At 35.1% G+C, this 25933-nt stretch overlaps 1 protein-coding gene across 2 annotated transcripts in view; it reads left to right on the top strand.

Annotated features, from left to right (window-relative positions):
- LOC149538966 (alpha-1,3-mannosyl-glycoprotein 2-beta-N-acetylglucosaminyltransferase-like) overlaps nucleotides 1-25933 on the top strand; it is a 209073-nt gene that overhangs the window by 5598 nt on the left and 177542 nt on the right. For both annotated transcript variants that reach the window (XR_016356149.1, XM_089800356.1), the window contains exon 2: nucleotides 20065-20115. Coding sequence is in view for 1 of the 2 variants with exons in the window: in XM_089800356.1 (XP_089656482.1) it covers nucleotides 20065-20115 (51 nt within the window). In the remaining variant the exon portion in view is untranslated. The remainder of the gene's footprint in view (nucleotides 1-20064; nucleotides 20116-25933) is intronic.

The following is a 25933-nucleotide window of genomic DNA, read 5'->3' as shown; positions in this document are numbered from 1 at the left end:
GTTCGTCTGTCTTCAAAACCCTTGCTGTGCGCTTGTCTTTGCTCGTGAATGTGTAATAAATGTAAATGCCCTATGAATGTGTAATAAACATAAATGCCCTGTGAATATGTAATAAAGTTGCAATGTGTGATTGCATAAACTCAAAATGTGTAAATGGATAGACCTAAATGACAAAACGCAGCTTTTTTTTGTGACGTGGCTTTTATTTGACAGATTTTTTAATTTTGACAATTTCATTTGCTGACGTGGAGTTCCCAAATTTTGGGTACGTACCCCTGTCCATATCGGGTATGGGAAACATGTTCCAATCCTTAGTACGATTACCAGGGAGCTAGGTATGCATACCCGTGCAAACTTGATCTTTCCATAACCAAAGGATGAGACCGTTTCATTCAGGCATTAACAAATGAAAGGGTGTGAATTGCGATACTTAAAAGGAGGTATAAAAGAGAACATTGAAGAGTGGCGTGGAATGAAAAAGAGATATCAATTGGGAGAATAATACATTATTGTCAAAGGCACCAATGCGAAGTGTCGACTCAAATCTTATGAAAGGTGGTGACCCTTTCACTTGTAAATTATAAAGGGGAGATCATGTCATGAAAACATCAATACATCATCACAAAATCAAGCAATCTATGAATCAACAAAAGTTGGATAAAAAAATCTACCAGTCAGCAAAGATAATTTCAACAAAGTGATTAAAGAATCAATCGAATCATCATCAACGAATTCACATGTGGGAATCATAAATCAATCATCAAATGTTTGTCAAAACAATCAATTCATTATTCAAACATCAATCATTTGAGTGTCACCCTATCATACCCACATTAATTCATCATCATTGGAAGGGATAAGTAAAAGAAAACTGAATAGTTCAGAGATTTTGGCAGCAAGAAAGAATTATTGAAAGGAAGAAAACCCAATATCTTTAGACTATATATATGTATGTATGTATGTATGTATGTTGTTTATGATTAGTCTTGCTTGGTCATTCTGTATAGTAGAGAAATATAAATTATATTGATGGACATTTGTTGTCCTGTATTTTGTCACCACAAAATGTAGACAATACAAAATTTTTTCAACTTAGTTTCGCATTTCTCTGAGATAGTTCATTATTTAATTGGCTAACATTGATCAACCAATCAACCCCTATTTGAAGGCTTCCATAAAGTCCATTTCCTTTTTATTATATTAAGCTTATGTTTGATTTTTGAAGCCTTCAATGTCCTTTCTTGCATTTTTGCATAAGTGTTTAATTGCTTTTAGTCATTTTGAAGGCTTCCATAAAGTCCATTTCCTTTTTATTATATTAAGCTTATGTTTGATTTTTGAAGCCTTCAATGTCCTTTCTTGCATTTTTGCATAAGTGTTTAATTGCTTTTAGTCATTTGGTTTTGTTCAATCTTTTGCTTTCGTTTTTTCCTTTGATTTGGTATATCTTAGGGCTTAATCAGACTTGGCAATTAAAAGATATGATCATTTAAGTGCCCAAAACGTTGGATGCAATTGCATATTTAAAATATCATGTTATATTTAATGATGACATTCACTTTTTTGAAAAATACAACATAAATTGACTTTATGTTATGTTTTTAAGTTACTTTATCATTTAAATTTATCACTTAAGTGACTATAGTACATTTTATGTTATATTTTCATGTTGAGTTGCTTTTAATTTTTCTTTATTAACTATATAGCTCTAATTTAATGTTGAGTCTTACTTTATGTTTTATTTTAAGACGTCTAAGTTAAATATTACTTTTGGAGTAATATTTGTACATAATATATAAACTATATAGTTTAAATATTATTTTTGACCCAATTAAGTGATATCAACTAAAAATCAATTAGACATGTTCATTTAAGTTGTGTAAAACTCAATTACATGTCTTTTTTACATGTAAATGCATATTTGAAATATGTAATGGACTTCTAAGAGTGCAACTTCCGACCAATGAATTTAATATGTAATGTGTCTTGGAGAATCTGATTTTGCATTCAAAACTCATGTAATGACTCTCCAAGCCCCCGTTTTTGCACTACCAAGCCAAAAACGCCTAGATATATCATATGTAATGCCTCCTCTAGAGTGTGATTTGCACTTAGGAAGGAAAGCACATATGTAAGGACCCACTAAGTGTGATTTACACAATAATATTTATTTTAAACAAAATACAAATATGTAATGGCTCATTGAGAGTGCGATTTGCACTTTCAGCCATCATATGAATGCATTATTTACATGTAAAAGCATCTATAGGGTCTGATTTCACCATATCAATTCATGCAAATACATTTGAGGAACCTGTTTTTGCTTTCCTAAGTCAAATCACTTCAAACACTTCCATTTTTTGGCCACATTTTCACTAAAAACGCCCATAAATTTGGATTTTCATCCACATTTTTGCACTAGAGAGCCACATTCTTGCATTTGGATCCATATTTTAGCATTTGGGGAAGACATTTTTGCATTCTCAAGTCAGAAACGACCAATACATATGCATTTCGGAGCCACGTTTTTGTTAAAAATGCCCAGAAAATTGGATTTTAGAACCAGATTTGTGCATTTTTAGGGCCACACTTTTGCAAGAACATGCATTTTAATGCATGAGAAGGGCATGTTTTTGTCTAAAAAGGCCAGAAATCTGCACTTCCAGCTTATGTGTTTGGTATTGGAGGAGGTATTTTGGCATGTTAATGCCCATTTTGACATTGGAGAATCATGTTTTTGCCCTACCTATGCAAAATCGACCCATTTCTTTGCATCAAGAAGGCACATTTTTTATTGAAAATGTCTCATGAACACTTTCATGCAAAAAATGTTTTTCATTTCAAAGAGTTTGTGACTTGTATTTGCACCATTAAATGCAAAAACGACCCAGTGTTTGAGTATTTTGTATTCCATTTGCAACATTGAAAAGATCAAAGGATATTGAGTTGTTGCATGCATATAGACTTGGAGAGTTCAATTTTGAAGAAGACTTTTCCATTCCAGCTTCTCTTTCTTCTGCATTTGGCTCTTTGAGCTCCAAGTAAGTAGAAGAATTCAACTTTGCTTTCATGTCTTGCTTGCTTTGCTTTTATATTGCATGTTTTAGCTCATCTTTGTCCATTTGTTCAAGGGCATGCCATATCTTTTACATTTTTTCTTTAAATAAGATGAAATCTTCTCATTCCAAATGTTTGAAATTCCTCCAACCTCCAAAATCGAAAATGCATAATGAAGTTTGTCATGTTCGAGTCTATAGCAAGAGGTTTTTTTTTGTGCTTAGTTTTCTTGTTTGTTGGTTTGCTTGTATTGGTTTCGGGTTTTCGAAGAAGTTAGTGAATTTCCATCCAAGAATGCAAGTGCATCCACATCCTTTCACCTTTCATCTTTCCATGTCATTGCCTACTTCGTCCATTTTTGAACACATGCAATTACATCCTCTGAACCCAATTACATATTTACCTCAAGTAATTATTACATGTAATTACCACATGTAATTACCTCTATAGAACCCGATTTTGGTAAAAGGTTACTCTTTTAAATACCGAAGTAATCATTTGCACACATCCCTATGCACCTAGCTTGCATTCTTGGTCACACAAACAAAAATCCATCCTCACCCACATGCAATCCATCCTTTTGAGTCTCATTTTGTCCAAATGCATATACTTTCTATATTATATCCAAGCCATCACATTTGTTCCATGAGTATCTAATCAATACTCCGAACACGTTCCTCATAGATCTACCCTTGCCAACCAAAGACTAACATCATCATGGAATTGATCCCTTTAGATGACGTATTCACTCTTTGGAATTTCCATGTTGCTCTAAGTCCTGTTTTAACCTATTCTATGCGAATAACCTTTACCATTGGGGCACAAAGACTTCCAAAAGTAGGGAATTCTAACTATTTTTTGTGAATTTGAGATGGTCATACAAGCTATAGTCAAAGCTCCTAGTCTATGTATTGCCACAATTGCTCCCAGTTAAAGTTTCAGCTCCGATTGCTTCTTAAATCACTATGCTCTACCATTGAACACACAATAATAACATGAATCAAAGACAATAGGTACAAATTACAGTCAAAGCTTCTAATTTGCTCTATCACAATTGCTTCCAGTCAAAGCTTCCAATCCAATTGCTTCTTTTATTCACTTTTCTCCCAAATTGGTACTACACAATCAAAGTTATGCTTACACAAGTTTGGCAGAGCTTTCTTGCATACAACAAAAGATGATTTTTACAATGAGGGGGCACTTCTTTATATAGGCAAAGGAGTTGAGAAAGAAGTGGAGGAAAAAGTGGGAGCAACTCAATCAACTTTGACCTGGTCTAACTAAGAGAGAAATTATTGGGTTGCATGCAATTGCACATGCAACTCGCATTACATGTAATTACTTCCTTTCATGCAATGCATCCTCTCCAACTACAAACATGAAAGAACAAGAAAGAAGATGGAAGAGAAGGAAACAATCCTAGGGATTGTTCTGAAGGGCCTTGTACTTGGCGATGCAATCTTGGATGATCATAGGATCAAAAGTTCTTATATTTTCTGCCACTGCATTCACCTTGATAACCATGGTCTTTTGATAACCTCTGATTTTCTTTGATGAATTATCTGTTGTCATTTGAAATCTTGATGTGATGAAGCTTTTTCTCGTTCAAGTTGTCGTAAATTCTCCTTTGTAGATTGGCACATTCTGGAGTCTCTGACACTTTGAAAACCTTCTCAACGGTGTCCGGCTATAAACTTAGAACAACTTTCCACCAACACATTTAACTTTTTTTTTTTGAAACAAAGTGCTTGGTGCATTCCATCACGAACTCGGGTTCTCAGACAACCATTGGAAAAATGAAGACTAGAAGAATTCTCGCTTCTTTGATTTGAAGCACGCATTCTTTACTGGATATCTTTATTCTTTATAGAAATCTAGGCATATCTTGACTTGCTGCAACATGAAAGTTTCAATGGGATTGAATCCATGAAAGCTTTGAGATTTGATTTACAATGACGAATCCATGAGGAGTGGGTATTTGAAGTATGGATTAGATACTTATGAAGCACACGTTATGGCTGTAAATGAACTGGAAAGCATATGTAGAGGATGGAAAACGGTAGGTGGAGACAGAGAGAAAACATGAAGTGGGTGAAGAATATGCTTTGGGACATGAAAGTGAAACACATGAGAATGCGTGAAAATGAAAACTCTTGACTTTTAAAAAGTGACTTGGGCTTTCAAGATGTCATTGTGCGGAAAGTGGATTACATGTACATGCAACATGTAATGAGAAATGGAAAGTAAGATGACATGCGAATGTGGATGGAGGATGAGCTTACATATAAGTATGGATGATGGATGAGATGAAATGCGTAATGACATGAGAAGTGAAATAACATGTATTTGCTCATGGAGGTGTAAGTGCATATGGAAAGATGAAAATGCAATGTAACTTGATGCAAAGTGAACTTTATAGTCGTCTTTGTGGAAAGGTGAAGTCAAAGGACATGGGAAAACATGCACATGACAATTTTGACCTTTTAAAAAGTGTCTTTAAGTCAAAAACGGGTTTTAGAGATGCAATTACATTTAAGACTTTTCATGTAATCATGTTGTGCAATTGGATGCGGAAAGTGAGATGAGTGGAAATGGAAATGGAAAATGAGATTATATGTACGTGCAGATGATGAATGAGATAAAAAACATGTAATCGCATTTGACGAATGAGATGCGAAGTGTTGTGATATGTAAAGATGAAAATGGAATGAAATGATGCTCTTGCATGAAATGGAATGTAGAGTGAAATGAAACATGCTCAAGTTCTTGGGAAAGAACTTGCAACATCTCCAAAAATGAAGAATAACCGAAAAGCAAACACACAAAACACAAAAACAAACTTCAAAAGAAGAACGTACCTTTGGCAAAAGACTCAAACATATCAACAAACAAGTCATTTCAACATGCAAATTCGAATTTGGAGTTTGGGAAAAAACCAAAAACATGAAAATGAACCATTTCATCATATTTAAAGGAAAAATGCACTATTCATGGCATATATTTAGACAAATGTGCAATAACAAACCATAATATGCATGAAAATAACAAGATAGGCATGAATTGATGAGCAAGTTTGAAAATGTCCACTTATTTGTAGGTTATGAGCCAAAATAGCAAGATTTATAGATTTTGAAGACCAATTCTTCCTCAAATCTAGATTTTCAAACAACTTGTTGACTTCTTTGATACTTGCATTCAACAAATATTAATGAGCAATGAAAGGTCAAATTTGACATGAGAATGCCAAAAACGTGTTCTCCAAAGGCAATGACGTGCATTAAAACTCAAAAACAATCCGTATTGATCCAAAGGTATGGGCTAGAAATGCCATTTTTTAGTCTTTTCAAAAAAAAGTGACTTTTTAATGCAAATATCTGGGCCGTTTTTGCATAAACGTGACAAAAAGATGCATGTTTTTGAGTCATCTTTGACTTGTGAATGCAAAAACAACTTCCCCAAATGCTAATACATGGATCCAAATGCAAAAAAGTGATTTCGCAACGCATAAAAGTGGATAAAAACCCCAATTTTCTGGGCGTTTTTAGCAAAAACGTGATTAATAAAATACATGAAATGAAGCTTTTTTGACATCTAATGGCAAAAATGCGTTCTTCCATAGTAAATATTTGGATTGAAATGCCAAAATGATGACTTTAAAGGCCCAAATCTGGGTGTTTTTGTCCAAAACGTGGCTGTTTTTAGCATGAAAGAGGTTGCCAAATGCATGGGAATGCATAAGGATGCAAAAACGTCTACCGAGGGAAAGATTTCAAGTCATTCCATGGAAGAATCTAAGATAAATCATCAAAAACGGGTTCTTGGAGTCCATTGCCATGAAGTTTTGACTTCAATCTTCAAAAACAGGTTTTAGAAAGGCAAATGCATGAAGTTGAATGCAAAACGGACCTTTTTTGTGTGATTACATGTTTTAAATATACAACATAGACCCAAATGCACCTTTTAAGGCCATTACATATTTTAAAACCATGTAATGGGCTCTCCCAAGTCGGTGCATATGCATGAATTAAAAACACACTTTTTGCCCAAAAACGGGTTTGGGAAGTGCAAATACATGTCTACATGTCTTTTATGCAAAAACTCACCTTTTTGGTGTAAAGACATGTTTAAGTTACATGCATATGCAACTCAAGGCAAAAGTTCACTTTTTTGGTTTAAAGACATGTTTAAGTTACATGCATATGCAACTCAAGGCAAAAATTCACCTTTTTGGTGCATATGCATATAAGACATGTAGCTCATTTTTTTGATGTCATTGCACATTTTAAGTGAGTTTACATGCAATGGCATAAAAAAAGTCCACTTATAAGTGATTTTACACTTTAAGTTGAGTTTTACATGCAATGGCATGAAAAATGTCCACTTTTAAGTGATTTTACACATTTAAGTGATTTTAATAAACACATGTCAATTTAATTTTGATAAAATATTACTTAAGTGGGACATAAATTATATTTATTTCATCGTGTTAACAATATAATGTATTAACAATATAATGTGTAAATATAATTTAATAAGTAATATTTACGAGAGCACTTGATTTAAATGTCAAAAATTAAATTGAGAAAAATAAAAAAGCAACTCAACTTAAAAATATAACATAAAGTGCACTACAGTTACTTTAAGTGAAAATTTAATTGATAAAGTAATTTAAAAACATACCATAAAGTTAATTTAATTTATATTTTTCAAAAAGTGAATGCCAAATTAAAAATATATATTCTTAATTCGTGCAGTTGCATAAAAAGGTCCACTTTTTGGGCACTAAAATGGCCATATCTTTTGACTGACAACTTCGATTAAGCCCCAAGCTAGATCAAATCGAAGGGGAACCCGAAAGCAATTAATTGAGAATAACCAAAGGACTAAAAACCAAGAAACACATTCAAAAATGAAAGAAAGGATGTTGAAGGCCTCAAAAATCAAGCATAGGCTCGACAAACAAAAAAACGAAAAAGACTTGATGAAACCTTTAGTAAAATGATTCATTATATTAATTGAAGTTGATTGGTTGATCAATACTAACCAATTAAATAACGAACTAAACTTAGGGAAATGCGAAACTAAGTTGAAAATTTTCGTACTTAAATAGGACAACAACTGGCGTTGTCTAGGGAATGTTACTCATTTGTTCTTGGAAACAAAGAGTGACATAGAATCTAGTTCTCTAAGTGCTTTCATCCACTCTATTGGGCTATAGAGTCAGGCGACCAAAAACAAAAACTAATCTAACGTGACTAAAGCAAAGCAAATCTAATTAAACAAAAATGTGCAAGTGCACTTATTGAAAACTAAGGAAAGCTTACCTAATTAAAACTAGCCAAAAATGCAAATTTTAGATGAAACCATTTACGAGTTCAACAAAATAGCTACTTTTTTAGTAGCTTACAGTACCTTGCATGTTTAAATGCAACTTCATATTGATGGAACATGAACAACTGGAGCAATGATGTCAATGCCTAATGTAGCACCTCTTGGAAGAAATAAAAGAATTCACCTTTTTGAGATGAATCATGTGTACTGCTGCTCCAAGAAAGGTTCATGAATTGAAACTGCTCCTCCAGAACTAAACATTTTTCTTTGACGTCTTCTTGAGTGGTATTTTCATGTTCAAGTACATGTGGAATCTCTAACTCTCCATTAGCTTCCAACCAAGCAAGATGTCGGATTGGATATCCTCTTGATTGAACAAATTTTGAATTTTTCTTACCAACTACAATTTGCTTGACTGGTTCATTAAGTACTAGCACCTAAAGATGCTTGAGAAAACCTTGCTCATGGGATTTTTGTAAGGACATTATTGTATTGCTTGCCTCAACATGCTGCTTACAAACTTCTGACTTGGGAAAATCTTTATTGTTTATGAGAAATTCCTTTTCAAGCTTCGGGTTAGAACATTTATGCAAAGTGTTCCCAAGTTCATGACCTTGAGACACAAACATATCATTTTCAGCTTGACTAGAACTCGCTTGCATGCCAACTTTTAGGACACAACCATCTTGAACCTTGGAAGAAAAACTTTCCTTCCTCATCTTTTCAACACGGGCCCTTTTGAGACTTCATACACCAGATACGAGAGTCGTCAGCTATGTCTTCTTCCTTTTCCTAGAAGAGAATAGCAAGATCACTAGCTTCAAACATAGGGTGCGTCATTGCTACCTTTGCTAAGGGTGCTTCAATTGCAAGCTTCTTAGATGGTCAAGCTAACTCTTGTTGATTTTCAACAATAGAACTATGAGGAAAAGTTGGAAGAGGCCTGCTTGGTACATCTTCACTAGGAACAAAGAACATACCTTGAGCTATTTGCTTTTTGAGGGCAAGTAACTCATTCGCTAACCTTTGTACTATAGGATCCATCCTCGTGCTAGAATGAAGCAGGAGCATCTTGCATGGGAAAATTATTATTTAAAAAAAAAAAAAAAAAAAAAAAAAGTGGAGGAGAGAGAAAGTGACGAAAATTAGAGGAAATAAATAAATAAATAAAAAGGGAAAAAGGAGAAAAAGAAAAAATGAGGAATTTCTATTTTCGAGGTGCATAGGTTGCATAAATAGAAAAAATAAGAAAAATAGTTGTCATTCCATTTATCGAGGTGTGTAGGTGGCATCTTAGAAGCTTGTGAAAAGTTTCTTAAATCTTGCATTTAATATTTGTTGTGATCCATAAAGGAAATGTAATTTTCTAATTGGGCCACATGGTGGTGCTTAGTTGTAATTCTAGAAGGTTTTGGATATTGTGTAGGAGGAATTCTAGAAGGTTGTGGATAAGTCATGCATTGGGTGGTAAGTGCCTATTTAAGCAAGGCATATGAGCATTTCTAATCAAGCTCGAGAAGGAGAAGCTCGAGAAGTGGAAGCTTGGGAAGGTGAAGGCTTCAAGGTGTGAAAGAGAAGGAGGAAGTGAAGAGTGAGTTTTCCTGAGTCTGTGGACAAAGCGCCGAATGTGAGGCAGTTTACAGTAGGATTGTGATGGACTTGTGAGTGTGTAGGCAGTTTACAGCAGGATTGTCTTCATATTGTTGCATTCTTGGTTGTGAGTTGGTAAGGGTGGTGTGGCCCTTTGTTAGTGGTATTAGAGCGTACCTTCATCATAGAAGAAGGTGAATTGTAAGAATGGTGACTTTCTTCAAATTCACTTGCTTCGATTCTTATTTTCCTAGCAAGAATAAGATCATCTTCAATTCAAACGCCAATGCCTGTGCAACTGCAAAACTAGTTGGGGCTTCTCTCTTTAATAGAAAACTGACTTCAAGAATTTGAGCATCAACGAAGAAACACTTCAGATTGGCAGTTGTAGGTTGAGCAGCAACTGGAAGTCTTCGTGTCAATTTGTTGAAATGAGCAACAAATTCATGCATAGGCACGTGAGATGACTTCTTCAACTGAGCAAGTTGAGCCAATAATGCATGAGCATCTTCGGGAGGCTTGAACCTTTCCTCAAACTTGGCTATGAGAGTAGCCCAGTTTGTGATAGTACGTGGTGGTAAATGGTAAAACCAATCAGCAGCCACGCCTTGTAGAGTTTCCACAAACAACCTTATAGATATGTCCTCGTAGTCAATAGCATGAACACCACATGCAATGTAGAAAGTAGCAATATGCTCATCAGGATGTTGTTTATCACCAAAAAACTTGGGAAAGTTCTTCCGCGAGCCATCAGGAAGATCATGTAGAGGCGGAGCTAGATTCAACGGTTAAGTGATTTTTACACATTGAAGTGATTTTAATAAGCACATGTCAATTTAATTTTGATAAAATATTACCTAAGTGGGACATAAATTATATTTACATTATCATATTAACAATATAATCTAAGTTGCCGGTTCGGGTTCGGTTCCAAGTTCCAAGTTTGAGAACCAGTTCACAAGTTTGACAAAATTTTGGAAAGGGGTTTGGGTTCGTTAGTACAAAAACATGTAAAAATTATAATATATATATGTACATTTTTATGAAGCATGTCTTAAAATTAGAATTTAGCATAGTAGCATAAACACATTTAAAGTCTAAACAACAAAAACTTTAAAACACCAACCCCACTTAGAACCTAAACACACCCTAGAATTCACTGTTTTTATAAAGTTTAAAAGATATCCATGCTTTATTTTGCCATCCAGTTCACTTTGCCTCTTCTTTTTCATTTTCTTTAGTGATCCCTATCCTGCTGCATCTAGTCCCATATATCATACAGTTATTGGAAACGATATATGTAAAATTATACCTTTACAACAATAGCATTTACACAACTGAATGACAAGAAAATCCAAACAGTCCTGTGAATCGGGCTAATAGCATCATCAAAAGAATGATATATCGTGTAAATTAAAAACAAAAACAAAAAAAACAATTCTTAAGATTCAATAGAGTTAGGAATAGTTAAGTATAAAATTTTCTACCATAGTGATCCTTATTCCATAAGATATTGTATAAATCAAATCCACACTTGTTGCATTATATATAATATTGAAGCAAGCTGTGTACTATGAAGTATAAAACAGATAGTAGAATGTGAAGAAATCTAAGGGTGTTAAGCAATAACTGAGAGTCTTGATATACAAACTTCATAAGTAACCTTCATCACAATAATAATAGAATCTCATAAAAATGATTCAGCTTAGCCGTGGGTTTGAACTAGGTTCGAAAATTTCAAGGTGGTTCGCTTGGGTTTGAACCCAGTTCAAACTAGGAGTGCAAAAATCGCACCCTAGTCGAACCAAGTTTGAACCGAACCCGAACTTTGAACCAGTTTGAACTTTCTTGGGTCCGGAGGGGGGCGTGGGGAGGTCCTTGTGCAACTTAGAATATAATGTATAAATATAATTTAATAAGTAATATTTATTAGAGAATTTGATTTAAATGTCAAAAATAAATTGAACTATATAGTTAATATAGTCACTTAAGTGAAAAATCGAAAAGCAACTCAATTTAAAAATATAACATAAAGTGCACTATAGTTACTTTAAGTGAAAATTTAATTGATAAAGTAATTTAAAAACATAACATAAAGTGAATTTAAGCTATATTTTTAAAAAATTGAATGTCAAATTAAAATTATAACATGATATTTTTAATTCGCGCTGTTGCATCAAAAGGGTCCACTTTTTGGGCACTAAAATGGCCATATCTTTTGACTGACAACTTTGATTAAGCCCCAAGTTAGATCAAATCAAAGGGGAAACTAAAAGCAATGAATTGAGCAAAACCAAAGGACTAAAAACCAAGAAACACACATTCAAAAATGAAAGAAAGGACGTTGAAGGCCTCAAAAATCAAGCATAGGCTTGACAAATAGAAAAACGAAAAAGACTTGACGATGGCCTTCAGTAAAAGGATTCATTATATTAATTGGAGTTGATTGGTTGATCAATACTAACCAATTAAATAACAAACTAAACTCAGAGAAATGCGAAACTAAGCCGAAAAGGTTTCGTACTTAAAATGTAGGACAACAGATTAATGTGGAAACCTCAACATCATTTCACATGAATTCATACCTGGTTTATATTGCTACGGCCATGGGATCCCTCTGAGGACTTTCCACAAAAGTAGATTAGACTCTAGTTCTTATATGGGACTATTATGATCAAATTACATCGACCCAAAGAAAATTTCATTATAGGGGAGTTGAAGATGCATTTTTTGGACATTTTAGGTGTTAGTTTGATAAAGAGCTGGTAATGAGAAGGGTATCAAATGAAGCCTGGGAGAGGGGGTAAATCAATTCAAGATGCATCTTCTTGCATTTTCCAACTTTCACCTATTTGAAGGTTGGTGATTTTCAAGAACCCTATACCTTAACAAGATATCCTACTGATAGGATTATTTTGATGGATTTGGCCAGACATCTCATGGATGTGCAAACGTACCAACATACTTAACATAGGCTAGGATTTGGCATCACCATTGCTAAGCCCCTTGTAATTGGGCATTATATGCTCAGTTCGATATACAAAGCAAAGGCAATGGAGGAAAAACTCCAGCTTATCACCTTGAATAAATTCAAAGCTAGGTTCGACTTCAATTGCTGAGGAATGTATTCAAGAATCAAAAGAGCATTCACCCATGTTCATCGCATGGAGTATGTATGGATTGATTTGCGCACAGAAGTGAACATCATGAGAACGGACTATTGTAGACTCACATTGCAGCAAATCATTGACCTTAATATGGTTGAAACTCCACTAGGTTTTTGATTTAAAGATGATGGCAACATCCTAGATCCAGAATATCACCGGGTTAGTTTTGACAAACGTTGTCCATTTCCTATTCAATGGCAACAAAGAAAGGCATGTCCACCTTAGATAGATTCCAATCTATCTTAGCAAATAATAATAATTGGCTGAAAATTCAAGGCATCAGAAGAGTACATCCCAAACCTTGGCTAGATTGCAATAGTTTTGGATTTTTTGGAAGAACATCTTAGGTGGAGATTACAAGCAAAGATGGTTCATCTTCTCCAGTACCAACTAAACTTCTAAAGTTTAAGCTCAAAGGCGGAAAATGATCAAAACCACCTTTAGAATCCTCTCAAGCACCCATACAAGATCAAGAATCAGAGGAAGAGTCTAATGAAGAAGATAAAGGAGAAGAGGGAGAGATCATGATCATATCTTCTTCTTAGCCAACAAATAATTAAGGTCCCTCCACTCAGGAAAGACCCTTCTTGGATGACATAGACAATGATGTGGATTCATTCTTCACCATTTTTACACCTACCATCTTCGTCGCAAAAGTAAACATGTTGACACTTCCTATCTCCTCAGTAGCACCTCCTATCCTCATAGCGAAGCAGTGTGAAAATTTGGGAAATGTGTTTGAAGATTTCCCAACTCTCACAAAAGGTTAAGTTTCCCAACTTGATACCTCAGTTGTAGGGTTTGAAATGTTCATGATAGAATCATCTCAAAGCTCTCCTATGGTTACAACAATGCAAACTGAAGCATGCACGGTCACAACAAAAATACAATTAGGATCGATGTTTGCTGTAGCTACTATCCCTTGTTTCAACAAATGAGGGTTTCAATTTGAACGCATAGTTGTAAAATCCTATAAGCATTCAAATTGAATCCTATAGGGTTTCAATATTGGTAACACCCTTTCAAAATCTTTCAACTTCTTGCTTACCTTGAGTTGATTCAAGGAACGACAAGAAGGGAGAGCCTTCCCTTAAAGGTGTTGGGCAAATATCTTGCAACTGACGGTTTGGGAGCCTTACTCATTCGACAGTTGTGAATTCTCCGTTGTAGATTGACAAATTTTGTAGTCTCTGACACTTTGAACACTTTCTTTATTATGTTCAAATGTAAACCTCAACAACTTTTCCACCAACATCTGTAACTTTGTTTTTTCTTTTTGTCTTTTGAAGCAAAGTGCTTGGCGCATTCCCACATGAACTCAGGTTCTTGGATAGTCATTGGGAAAATGGAGACCAAATGAGTTATTGCTTCCTGAGGATCAAAGCTTTTCTCTTGATGTGATGTCTTTGTTCTTTGAAGAAGTTTTGATATATCTTGAAGAGTGGGATGCAACATGAAGATGAAAACATCTTCCAATGAAATTGGATCCATGAAAATTTTGGGATTTGAGTTATAATGATGAATCCATGAGGGATGAGTGTTCAAAGAATGGATTAGATACTTATGAAACACATATGATGGCTGGGAATGAACCGAAAAGCATGTGTATCTAGTGAAAAAGGGCCAAAATTGGACTCTCAAGGGTGGATTCCATGTGGGCAAAGATGGGCTTTTGTGGGTATGGCCAAGAATGCAAGTTGGAATGCATATGGATGTGTGCAAATGACGACTTTGGTGTTTAAAGAGTGACCTATCAAAGTCGGATTCTCCGGATGCAATTACATGTTAAGTGATTTACATGTAATCATGACTTGATGTAAACATGTAATTAGGTTCGGAGGATGGAATTACATGTAAGTGGATAAGGAGGTATTTACATGTAAATGCTGATGGAGAATGAGATTACATGTAAATGTGAATGGAGGATGGAATTACATGTATTTGCTCTTGGAATGTAATTGCATATGAAGGAAATGGATGCAATATGCTTTGACATGAATTGGTGGGATACAGAAAGATGTGATGCACTTGCATGGAAATGTGAAAAATGAAGTGGTGTAATATGCTCTTGCAATCTTGGAGAAGAATGCTTAACTTTCCTGAAAAAGGAAATCAAAACAACAAGCAAACATCAAACAAAAATATGCACAAAGTAAAAAACACATACCTTTGGTTATTGACTCAAACATGACAAATAGCAAGTTGGCTTCCTATATGCAATTTCAAAATTGGAGTTTGGGGAAAATCCAAGCATGTGAAAATGAAGGTTTTCATCTTATTTAAAGGAAAAATGCATTATTCATGGCATGCCTTTGAACAAGCGTGCAATGACAAGCCATAATATGCAACAAAATAACAAGATACGCATGAATTGACAAGCATAGTTGAAAGTGTCTACTTACTTGGAGACCAAAGAGCCAAATATGGAGGATTAATAGGTTTGAAGAATGTTTCTCCTCCAAATTCGAATCTTCAACCATTTTGACCTCTTCAACACTTGCAAATGATAACTTTGAATGAGCAATGAATGAGGTTTTTTTTGTATATGAATGCCAAAAACGTGTTCCTCAATCCTCAAATACACAAAACATTTCTGTAAATATCATGCATTTGGACGTTTTTGGGAAAAAATGTGCCCTTGTTTTGCAAGAATATGAAACGTTTTTGATCAACAATGATAAAAATGTGATCACCAAATGCATAAACATGCAACAAAACTCCAAAACGCCTCCAATCGAGCTAAAAACGTGAGCTCGAAATGACAAAATCTGGGAGTTTTTAGCAAAAATGTGGCTCCAAAATGCATACATATTGGTCGTTTTTGACTTGTGAATGCAAAAATGCCTTCCCTACATGCTAATACATGGATCCTAATGCATAAATGTGGCTCCAAAATGCAAAAACGTGAATGGAAACCCAATTTTCTGGGCGTTTTTAGCAAAAACATGCCCTATAATTGCATGTATTTGAGTTGTTTTTGGCTTGGGAATGTGAAATCGTGGTCTCCAATAGCATTTGCATGTGTTGAAATGCCAAATCAGGGTCTATGGATGCATTTACATGTTTAAAATGTATTCATATGATGGCCAGAAGTGCAAATTGCACTCTCAAGACTCTATTACATATTTAAAATATGTAATAGATGCCATGTGTTTGGATGTTTTTGGCTTTGGAGTGCAAAAAATGGGGACTCTAGATGCAATTGCATGTAAAGTGGATTATATGTAAAGGATTATATGTAAAGTCCATTACATGCATTTATAGTGCAAAACTCACTCTTGGAGGTCCATTGCATGTAAACATGTAAATAGGTTGAAAAACATATATATGCACAACTTAAGTGATAAACTAAGCACATGTCTAATTGATTTTTGAGGAAATGTCACCTGAACATTTACACTATAATTAATGTATTATGTGCAAATATCATTTCAAAAAGTAATATTTCACTTACATGTTTTAAATAAAACATAAAGTAACTCAAAAATAAATCAAACTATATAGTTAATAAAGTCACTTAAGTGAAAAATTTAAAAAACAACTCAACATGAAAATATAACATAAAGTGCTCTATAGTCACTTAAGTGATAAAGTAACTTAAAAACATAACATAAAGTCAAATAATGTTACAATTTTAAAAAAGTGAATGTCAACATTAAAATAAAACATGATATTTTAAAATATGCAATTGCATCTCGAGGTAACACTTTTTGGGCACCTAAATTGTCATATCTTTTGATTGTCAAGTCCGATTAAGCCCTAAGATATACCGAATCGAAGGGGAAACCAAAGCAAGGGTATGAACAAAACTAAAAGACCCAAAGCAAACAAATGCACACTCAAAAATGCGAAAAAGGACATCGAAGGCTTCAAAAATCAAGCATAGGCTCAATAAAATGAAAAACAAAAAGGACTTGACGAAAGCCTTCAGTAAAATGATTCATTATACAAATTGGGGTCGATTGATTGATCAATGTTAGCCAATTAAATAATGAGCTATCTTAGAGAAATGACAAGTTTGAGGCAGTACTCGTTTTAATCAAATCTCTCCTCTGGCATAATCCATATCACGTGTTTCATCTTGTTGGTATTTGTCATTATATTAATTAATGATTACATTTAAATCTTTGTAGTGATATATTGGTGCGATGTGGCATTGGTTATGTCGGTCATCTGTCAAATATCGTACACAGGAAGCAACCAAACATAGGTCGTATGACCTGGCTAACTGTATGTCATATCCATGCACTCCCATCACCTTGCCTCATCGTAAATCTCTCTTTCCAGCACTGTAGGAACACTTTGCGTCCACACACTACCATACATGCACACTAATTCCACCGTAGGACCTCCCAAATAACCACAATACGATCTACACAATTAGCTTGAACCATACGCCTTCCATACTCATCGTACTTCTTGATTGGTGTTGTACACCAAGTACATCCCGTACACTAGTTCATTCTATACGACTTGTCATTGCATGCTCTCTCTGCAAGACTAACAAAGACATTGTTACATCTGAAATTTTTGATCTTTTAAAATAATATTATAGCCATTGTAATGGTTAGTTAGAAACTATCAGATATCATGATCTTGTGAAATGAAAGTTATGATTAACCAAATTAATGCACGTGTAAATGACTTGTTAGTTGATTATTGTTATTTTGACTAGCAATGAATGCTTATATTTTAAGATAAAAGTTAGCGGTGGTTAGCCGTTGTGACAATTATTAGTTATCATGTTGTTTTGATATTTAAATTTAAATGGAGGAAGATGTTACTATTGTGGAATACACATTTTTGGTTGCAGTAGCAGATAAAGGGGGAAAGCATTGCTAAATGGGATTCAAGGAATGGGGCACTTATTTAGTCCATCGTTAGAACATCAAGTATGGGCTTTAACTACCTTGATGAAGGATTTAACAGCTAGGCAACAGAGTATACCTTGGACAGTCATGAGCTACTCAGTCAATTTTTTATAACACGAGAAATATTAAACATTTAATATCATTAAAAGAACTATTACCTCTCTCTTATTTTTAGATTGTGGAAGTGATCAACATTATAAACTTTATATATATATATATATATATATATATTATGCCACGATGATACTCTGATAATATCTATGAATTGTAGTTACGTGTCTATATACATATATGCGTGCAACCTAGAGAGAATATAATAATAAAAAGGAATTATACGTACTCTCAAAATTACACACGTGTATAGATATATGTATATATAGGTACAATTATAGGTAAAATTCAATAGCATGATGATATAAAACACACACACACACACACACACATATATATGTTTTAAACCATGAAAATGTATAATCTTTATGTTTTATTATGACTCCAAATCGATGAGCGTTTGCCACCTTATCTGCATTAACTTTTTAAAATTTGAAAATATAAAGTTCTTGTAACCGATATCGAGCTTCTTCTTGTAACCAGAAGCGTTGGAGGCTTTATCGCCCTTCCCTACGGCTGAAGGATCATTCTCTTTTTTTCACTCCCTTCTTGTTATGCAATTACTCTTTGAACCAAAGTATCCTTTCTTTCCACTTGTATTCTGGAACACAGTACCATACTTAATCTGCAGTGTTGAGCCGTGCTAGTGGAAGCCATATCGCATGGAGTTGTTTTCCCAAGGAATATTAATACCGAATGAAGGAGTATCATGATCACGAGCTTGGTTACGTATTTGGGCCGTAATTAAGGCTCAAATGTAGTGAGAAATTCTGAGAAGCATCAGCCTTGCTCATTCTTTAATTTATGACTAGTTCTTATCTATTCATATCGGGTCCATACCCATAGGGACTTAAATGTTATATTTCCCTTAAAACTGAATGCTCAACCATTATTTAATGCATAATATTTTATGTTGTACAAGGTATGCTCCATCTTTTGGCTTGAAGTATTTTCTGACTTATACACTGGTATTCTCTACATACCAGCTGTGGTTATAATCAGAATAGTATTCGCAAAATCTGGTTGATAAGAATCTCATAATTGATAGGCATGGGTCAATGAGTTTGACTCAAAAATCACACAGTTAAATCCTGATAGCAATATCACAATCTCATAATTATCAGCAACCTCCTAAGATGCACCCAAGGCTAGCAGAGCCAAGCGTAAATGGGTGAAGAGGAGAGGTATTCCAGCAAAAAGAATAAATTATTAGTCAATGTCTTAATTACTTGAACATTTAAAGAAATAAGTTGTTTAGTCCAAGTCAGCTCATGATTGTTTAATATATATTCAGTTGTTGAGTTGAGCGGTTGTGATCGGGCTGTTCATTTTCCCACCTAAATCCTTGGTCAGGAGGTCAGCATGCTTGCCACAAAATGATCACGAGAGGTCAGGAGTGCTAGTTGACAGGGGGAAGGTTGATGGAGGAATTCCTCAGCCTTCTCTGCTGCTTAGCCTTGTGTTGTGACCCTGCCTTGTGGTTATCATCAATACATGTGAGAGAAAGGTAATAATAATTTTTTTAAATGACACAAACTGATGATTCAAATGTGCATGGTTAGAAATCTTGAGAAAGGTAATAACTTTTTTTAAATAACACAAACTGATGATTTAAATTGGCATGGAAAAAAATCCTTCTCACCAGGTATTGCACATTTAATTTCTTTCTTTCTGCCTTCCTTGAGAGTGACATTCCACTAAAGCTTCATTAATCAGCTTGCAAAGTGGCTTTGATTTGTATGATGTATTTTATGTGCTAATTAATATTTCTTTAGTATGGATGAAGTAAGTTCAGTCGTGAAAGTGGAACTTATAATTGTATTGATACTTATGTTGGAAAATGGCACTTTTGGAAATTGTTATTGCCGTGATTTTGATAGTTATAAGATATCAGTTTTATTATTAATTTGTTTGTTTTGTGTTTCTTATTATTGCAGATGCGACTTTTTGCAACACAGTCTCAGTATGCAGATCGGCTTGCAGCTGCAGTATGTGTCAAGATTCCTCAAACATTGTATATTTATGAGAGGGAAAAAGGGACTGTTTGATACAAATTCTTTAAAACATGCTTTCAAATTGTTGTACACTTACATAGGTCAAACATTTTGGGACTTCAGAATTAGAGAGACAACCTACTTTTGTTCCATCTTCCTCTCTTAATATCAATTGCAGATTTAGGATCTAGTGTTTATTTGCTACTGCTGTTTGTCCATTTTGTGCCCATTACTCTCCCACTTCCTTCTTACTAGACAAGTAGATTTCATAGTTGTTTTCTAAGCCACATGGTTCAAATTTGAATTTGAGTTCATTGGTCATAAAATTTGGACGAAATTCAGCGAGGGTAAAAAATTCGGAAAAAATCGACATTCAATTTGCCTTATACAAATTTATTTATTTTTATATATAACTAATATATCCTCAAAATTGTCAAAATAGTTTCATATTGCTAAATAATTAAACTAAGTAGCTCAATATTATTTTAAAATAAAATATTATTATATTAAATGACAATATTATATAAAAGATAATAAAATTGGGATGAAGTTTGGAAAGGGTAAAAATTTGCTGAACTCGAATGGATGAAATCCGGTATATCCCGTGACTTAGGATATTTTGTTAATGCATTGAATTTACATTAGGTAATAATGCTGGTGATGGAATTAGTGGTTGTTTATTGGATGCTATATCCTTACATCTGATGTAATTTGTGGCAATCAAGACACGTAGTGTGTATAGCTAGTGATGGCAAATTTAAATTTGACATGGACCTTCTTTAGACATTGATGGTGTGAATCTTTATGAGCTTCCTTTGTACTATTGGTTCATTTTATCTAGAAGATCTTTGTGCCTCATATTTAATTTTAAGTGAGATTCAACTCTTATGCTCTTTTGTTAGAGTTAGAGCTACCTGTGTAGCACCATTGGATTTATTCTAATGCGCCAAATAACTTGGAAATATCCTTGTTAAGGTGGTCCCAAAGATTGAAAAGGCTTTATGTTCTTTTGGGAAAGCAGAGTGAAAGGAGTAATATTGTTTAGATGCTGATATCAAAATTTTCAATCGAGGTTTCGTCTATCTGTCTTTATATTTGTCTTTGTCTATGTGTTTGTCTATCTACCTATTTGTATAGCTATCTATCTGTCCATCTCCCTTTTTGTCTATTTGTCCATTTTCCTGTCTATCTATTCGTTGGCCTATTTGTCTGTCTATCTATTTATCTCTCTGTCTCTCTCTTGAAATGAACCTTACTAGTAATCAATTAAAATAAAACTGAAAACTAACATGCCTCAAATAATTTATCACCAAAAATGCAATGACAACTGAAACACCAAGACTTGCTGAAATTTGTATTACCAGCTTTGACAGTATTGAAAACAGTTTTTTTAATAATAATCCTGGTGTAATAAATTCCGCCCTTACTTTCATAGAATTATTAATAAGAACCTGAAATTATTGTGGCTCCCCATATTCGCCGTAGCATGGTGGATGACGCTGTTCCTGATGTAATCCGCTGATGAAAAATGGTGGAGATGAATCTGCTTCCTTGTACCTCGAGCTATATCTGTTGTCAGCAACCATCTTTCCTAGATCTGGTTCTTAATGTTGCATGTCCCGCGATCTTAACCCGTTTCCCAAATCGTTTTCGAAGATAACTCCATTCTGGTTATATATTGTTTTTCCTTATACTCTTGAAATGGTCCGATGATATCCAAGGACTGTTGGGAGACGCCCGTATTAAAAAGAGGGGGTCACGACCTCCGTTTCGGTTGATGGTGAGCGGACGGGAGGACGGGTTTTCTTTTTAAAAAAAACTTCACTGCTTGCCTCCGATCTGTTCCTTCACTTCCCTCGCCTCATACTGCGATTTTCCAATGAATTAATACCCACCCCGACGAATGCTATTCCTGACGTGGTTAAGCTGTCCGGGCACAGGAAATACCAAGTAATGGTCCGCTTGCAGATTCGACCAGATTCGGGTAATTAATGTATCTCCTCTTTCCTTCCCAAATTCCCCAATTCGGCACTGGTTAATTCCTTCCTTCACTGTCAATCCAACCACAAAGTTTGGCCTCAGGCCATAGATTTCCGATCTGATGAAATGACTGAAATGTCACCTCCTGTTGTGCAATAATTCGGGTGATATTCCACACCCTCAAAATTGCTTATCAATGGGAGTTTTCGTTCCTAAAGATAACTTGAGGAATTTTGCAGACCAAAAGTCTACAAACTGCTCCAACTGATAATAGAGATCAAATCCACAAACCGCTTGCCTCAAATGGGTGCCTCATGTCCTCTATTTATTCACTTTGTTGAGAAGTTACTGGAAGTTTTCCGGAATTATCTTTTATAATGTACTTTTATTCTTAAACTTTATAAAATTAAATAAATAACTTTATAAAGTTAAAGTACAACCTTAATTTAATATTAGAACAAGAAGGCCCCACTTACTGAATTATTATTCTCCGAAAGCAAAAATGTAATCATCTGGAAATAAAATGACTCTCTTTCCAAAATCATTTGCCTACGAGAGTCGATGATAGGCAAATTCCTTGTTAAAGTTATGTCACTAGAAAGGGGACATGACATCTCTCTCTCTCTCTCTATTTTTCTATCTATGTGTTTACCTTTTTGTCTATCTACCTACCTATCCATCTATCCATCTAATGTTCTTTTTGGGAAGTAGAATGAAAGGGGTAATAAATTGTTTAGTTTTTGTTATCAAAACTTTGAATCAAGGGTTCTATCCATTGATCTATCTATTTATCTATATATATTCTTTCAAAGGAGATGATTGCCCTGCCCAATATATTTATAATTGTAAGCACTTCCCAAACTGAGAATTTTCGACATTCTCTAAATAAATGATGGCTACTTTGATGGTCCTTTTGTCATGTCCCCTTTGCAAAATCAAAGGAAAGACTTATTGTTCAGCGATATGTTAAAGATCAGTGGTTGAGATTGCTGATTTACTTATGCTAGGAAGAGGATCGAAGATATTAGAGATCAGGCTTCGAGCTTGTGGCTTGATTCATGCTAAGAATTGTTGGAAATCATGGATCAAAGTTCTTGCTCAACATATGCAATGTAGGTGTCGAAGTGTGGAGTTCAAGCATGCCGCTTGATTCATAAAGGAAAGTAGTTGGGCATTAAGATTTGAATATACAACTCGTCTTGTGCTAGGGTGAGAGGATTAAAGAACTTAAAAACATATTGTGGCTTGAGGGTTAAAGATATTGCTCGACTTGTGGTAAGTTTGAAGGTAGGAGAAACCTTGAACCGTTGGAGGAAAGATTGTAAGGCCTAGAAGGCTGACCTACATTGAAATATGTAAAACACCCATTAAGCTAACCTAAACTATAATGTGTAAAGTATGAATTTGGGGCCTTGGTGCCAAACCTGTCTTGGGCGACTAGTTTAATTTGTATGTAGGTAACATATAAAACTAGGAAGGATCCTCTATTGTAAGGCATTGTAAGAATTTGCCTAAGGCAATAATTCAACACCAAGATCAAGAAGCTCAATAGATAGCACAAGAGAGACTAATGATGATCAAATGAGAATCTCAATAATGATCAAAATAATAATTGATATCAGATGAATACGTATCTAGAAGTGCCAGTCAGCAAAGAGATAAACATCACAACTAAGTACATGTCCACCAAGAGTGGATTATCCTCTATTGTGCATGAATGTACATGCAACAATGAGAGGATAAGAATACTAAGGTGTATCTCGTAAAAAGATATAGAAGACAACATGTGCTCAATTGGAGTGCAAACAACTGTGTTGTCTACGTGACAACTCAGATGAATATGCAAACTCCTAGGTGTCTACAACTAATATGCTAATGCATTAACCTAAGTAAACTTAAGTAAAGTGTAAATAGTAAATACTTATTTACACCAACACACCCCCCCCCGCCCCCCTTAAGTGCAACTTAGGGGTATGCACTTAAGCTTACAAAAGCTAGATGAAAATGCATGATGGGTTCCGGCTACAAGGCCAGGTTAGGTACCCATGTACAAATGCAATGCTATACATACAATGCTATGCAATGCAATCTCTTTGAAAACGGAAAGAGAGGGAAAACCTTGTGGGAAAAACCTCCTCCAAAAAGAAAGAAGTACAATAAAGAAGAAAAGAGTCATATGACCCCCTTGGTGAAAAATCCTACACCCCCAATAGATCTCGCAAATGAAGATACTTGACCTTAGTGAAGGGCTTGGTGAAGATATCTGCAATCTTCTGTTTTGTAGGACAATATTGCAATGCAATGCCTCAGTAGATGAAAGAGCAATAGTGTTTTTCTTTTTACTCTACCAAAAATGGGGTTGGAACCAAGATGAAACATGTATCCTGAAGTGCTTTTGCGAGAATCAAGATCCCCTGCATAGTCTGAGTTTGTATAACCCACTAACTGTAGTCTAGTACCAGCTGCATAGCATATCCCATATGTATGTATACCCTGGATATAGTGTAAGATGCGTTTGGTTGCTTTCGAGTGAAGTTCATGTGGCTCTTGCATGAAGCGAGAAACCATGCCAACGGCAAAGGATATGTCAGGGCGTATATGTGTCAAGTAGATGAGTCTTCCAACCGACTGTCTATACAAAGTAGCATTGACAAGTGGAGTGGAACACTTTGCTTCTAACTGAACACCTGAAAGAAATGGAGTAGATGCAGCCTTGCAGTCACTCATGCAAAATCGAGAAAGTAGATCAAGAGCATACTTGGGTTAGGTTGAGATAATGTGATCCTTGATGAAGATTGTTATATCTCAATACCAAGGAAATAATGAAGTAGAACCAAGTTTGTCATTGAAAATTTGTCCTGCAAAGTAGACTTGACACTATCAATGATGGATGTTGTACTCCCTGTAATGATTAAGTCATCAACATAAAGAACAAGTAGCAATTGAGAATCATCCTGGTGAAGAATGTAGACATTCGAATCTGAATGACATCTAGTGAACCCTGCTGAGAGAAGGAAAGAATCCATCTTGGCATACCAAGCTCTTGGAGCTTGTTTTAGTCCATAGATAGACTTTTTCAACTTGCAAACCAAAGTAGAATCCTGAATGAAACCCTGTGGCTGCTCCATAGAAATCTCCTCATAAAGATCACCATTCAAGAATGCACTCTTCACATCCATCTGATGAACAACCCATCTCCAAGCTGCAGTTACAGCTAGTGTCAAATGATTGGAGTTCATCTTAGCTACTAGTGCAAAGGTCTCAGTATAGTCAATACCAAGAACCTATGAGAAACCTTTGGCAACAAGTCTAGCCTTATACTTATCCACACTTCCATCCGCTGCAAACTTGCTTCAATAGATCCACTTACACCGAACCAATTTTCTTCCCTTAGGAAGAGAGACTAAGTCCCATGTGTTGTTTCTCATAAGAGAATTGTATTCTTCCTCCATTGCTTTATCCCATTCTGGAAGATGCTTCTTTGAATGATTGAGGATCAGAAGCAACTGCAATATAAGCATGAGGGAGTGACTTGTGTTCTGATCTTGTCCTCCTAGTATCGGAAGGATTCCCTACCGATGGTCCTGCTGCATCCAATCTCTACTGAGCTCATTTTGGTCTAGTGGAAGAAGATGTAGAAGTAGAAGGGATTTCCTCAACCTCATCTGTTTGCTGCCTCTATTTGGGTCATGGACGAACATCTTCCAAGTCATTGTCATCATTGTCACTCTCTTCAATAAAGGAGGAAGATGGAGGAGTTGAAGAAGTAAAGCTTGGACAACTTTCTTCAAAGTGTACACTTCTCTCATAGAAAATTTCATGTGTATTTGGA

This window comes from Cupressus sempervirens, chromosome 9 (genome assembly GCF_028749045.1).
Source record: "Cupressus sempervirens isolate cs-2001-9-10 chromosome 9, ASM2874904v1, whole genome shotgun sequence".
Lineage (NCBI taxonomy): Eukaryota > Viridiplantae > Streptophyta > Pinopsida > Cupressales > Cupressaceae > Cupressus > Cupressus sempervirens.
The sequence above is the reverse complement of the archived record's forward strand: the minus strand, read 5'-3'. Positions and strand labels throughout refer to the sequence as shown.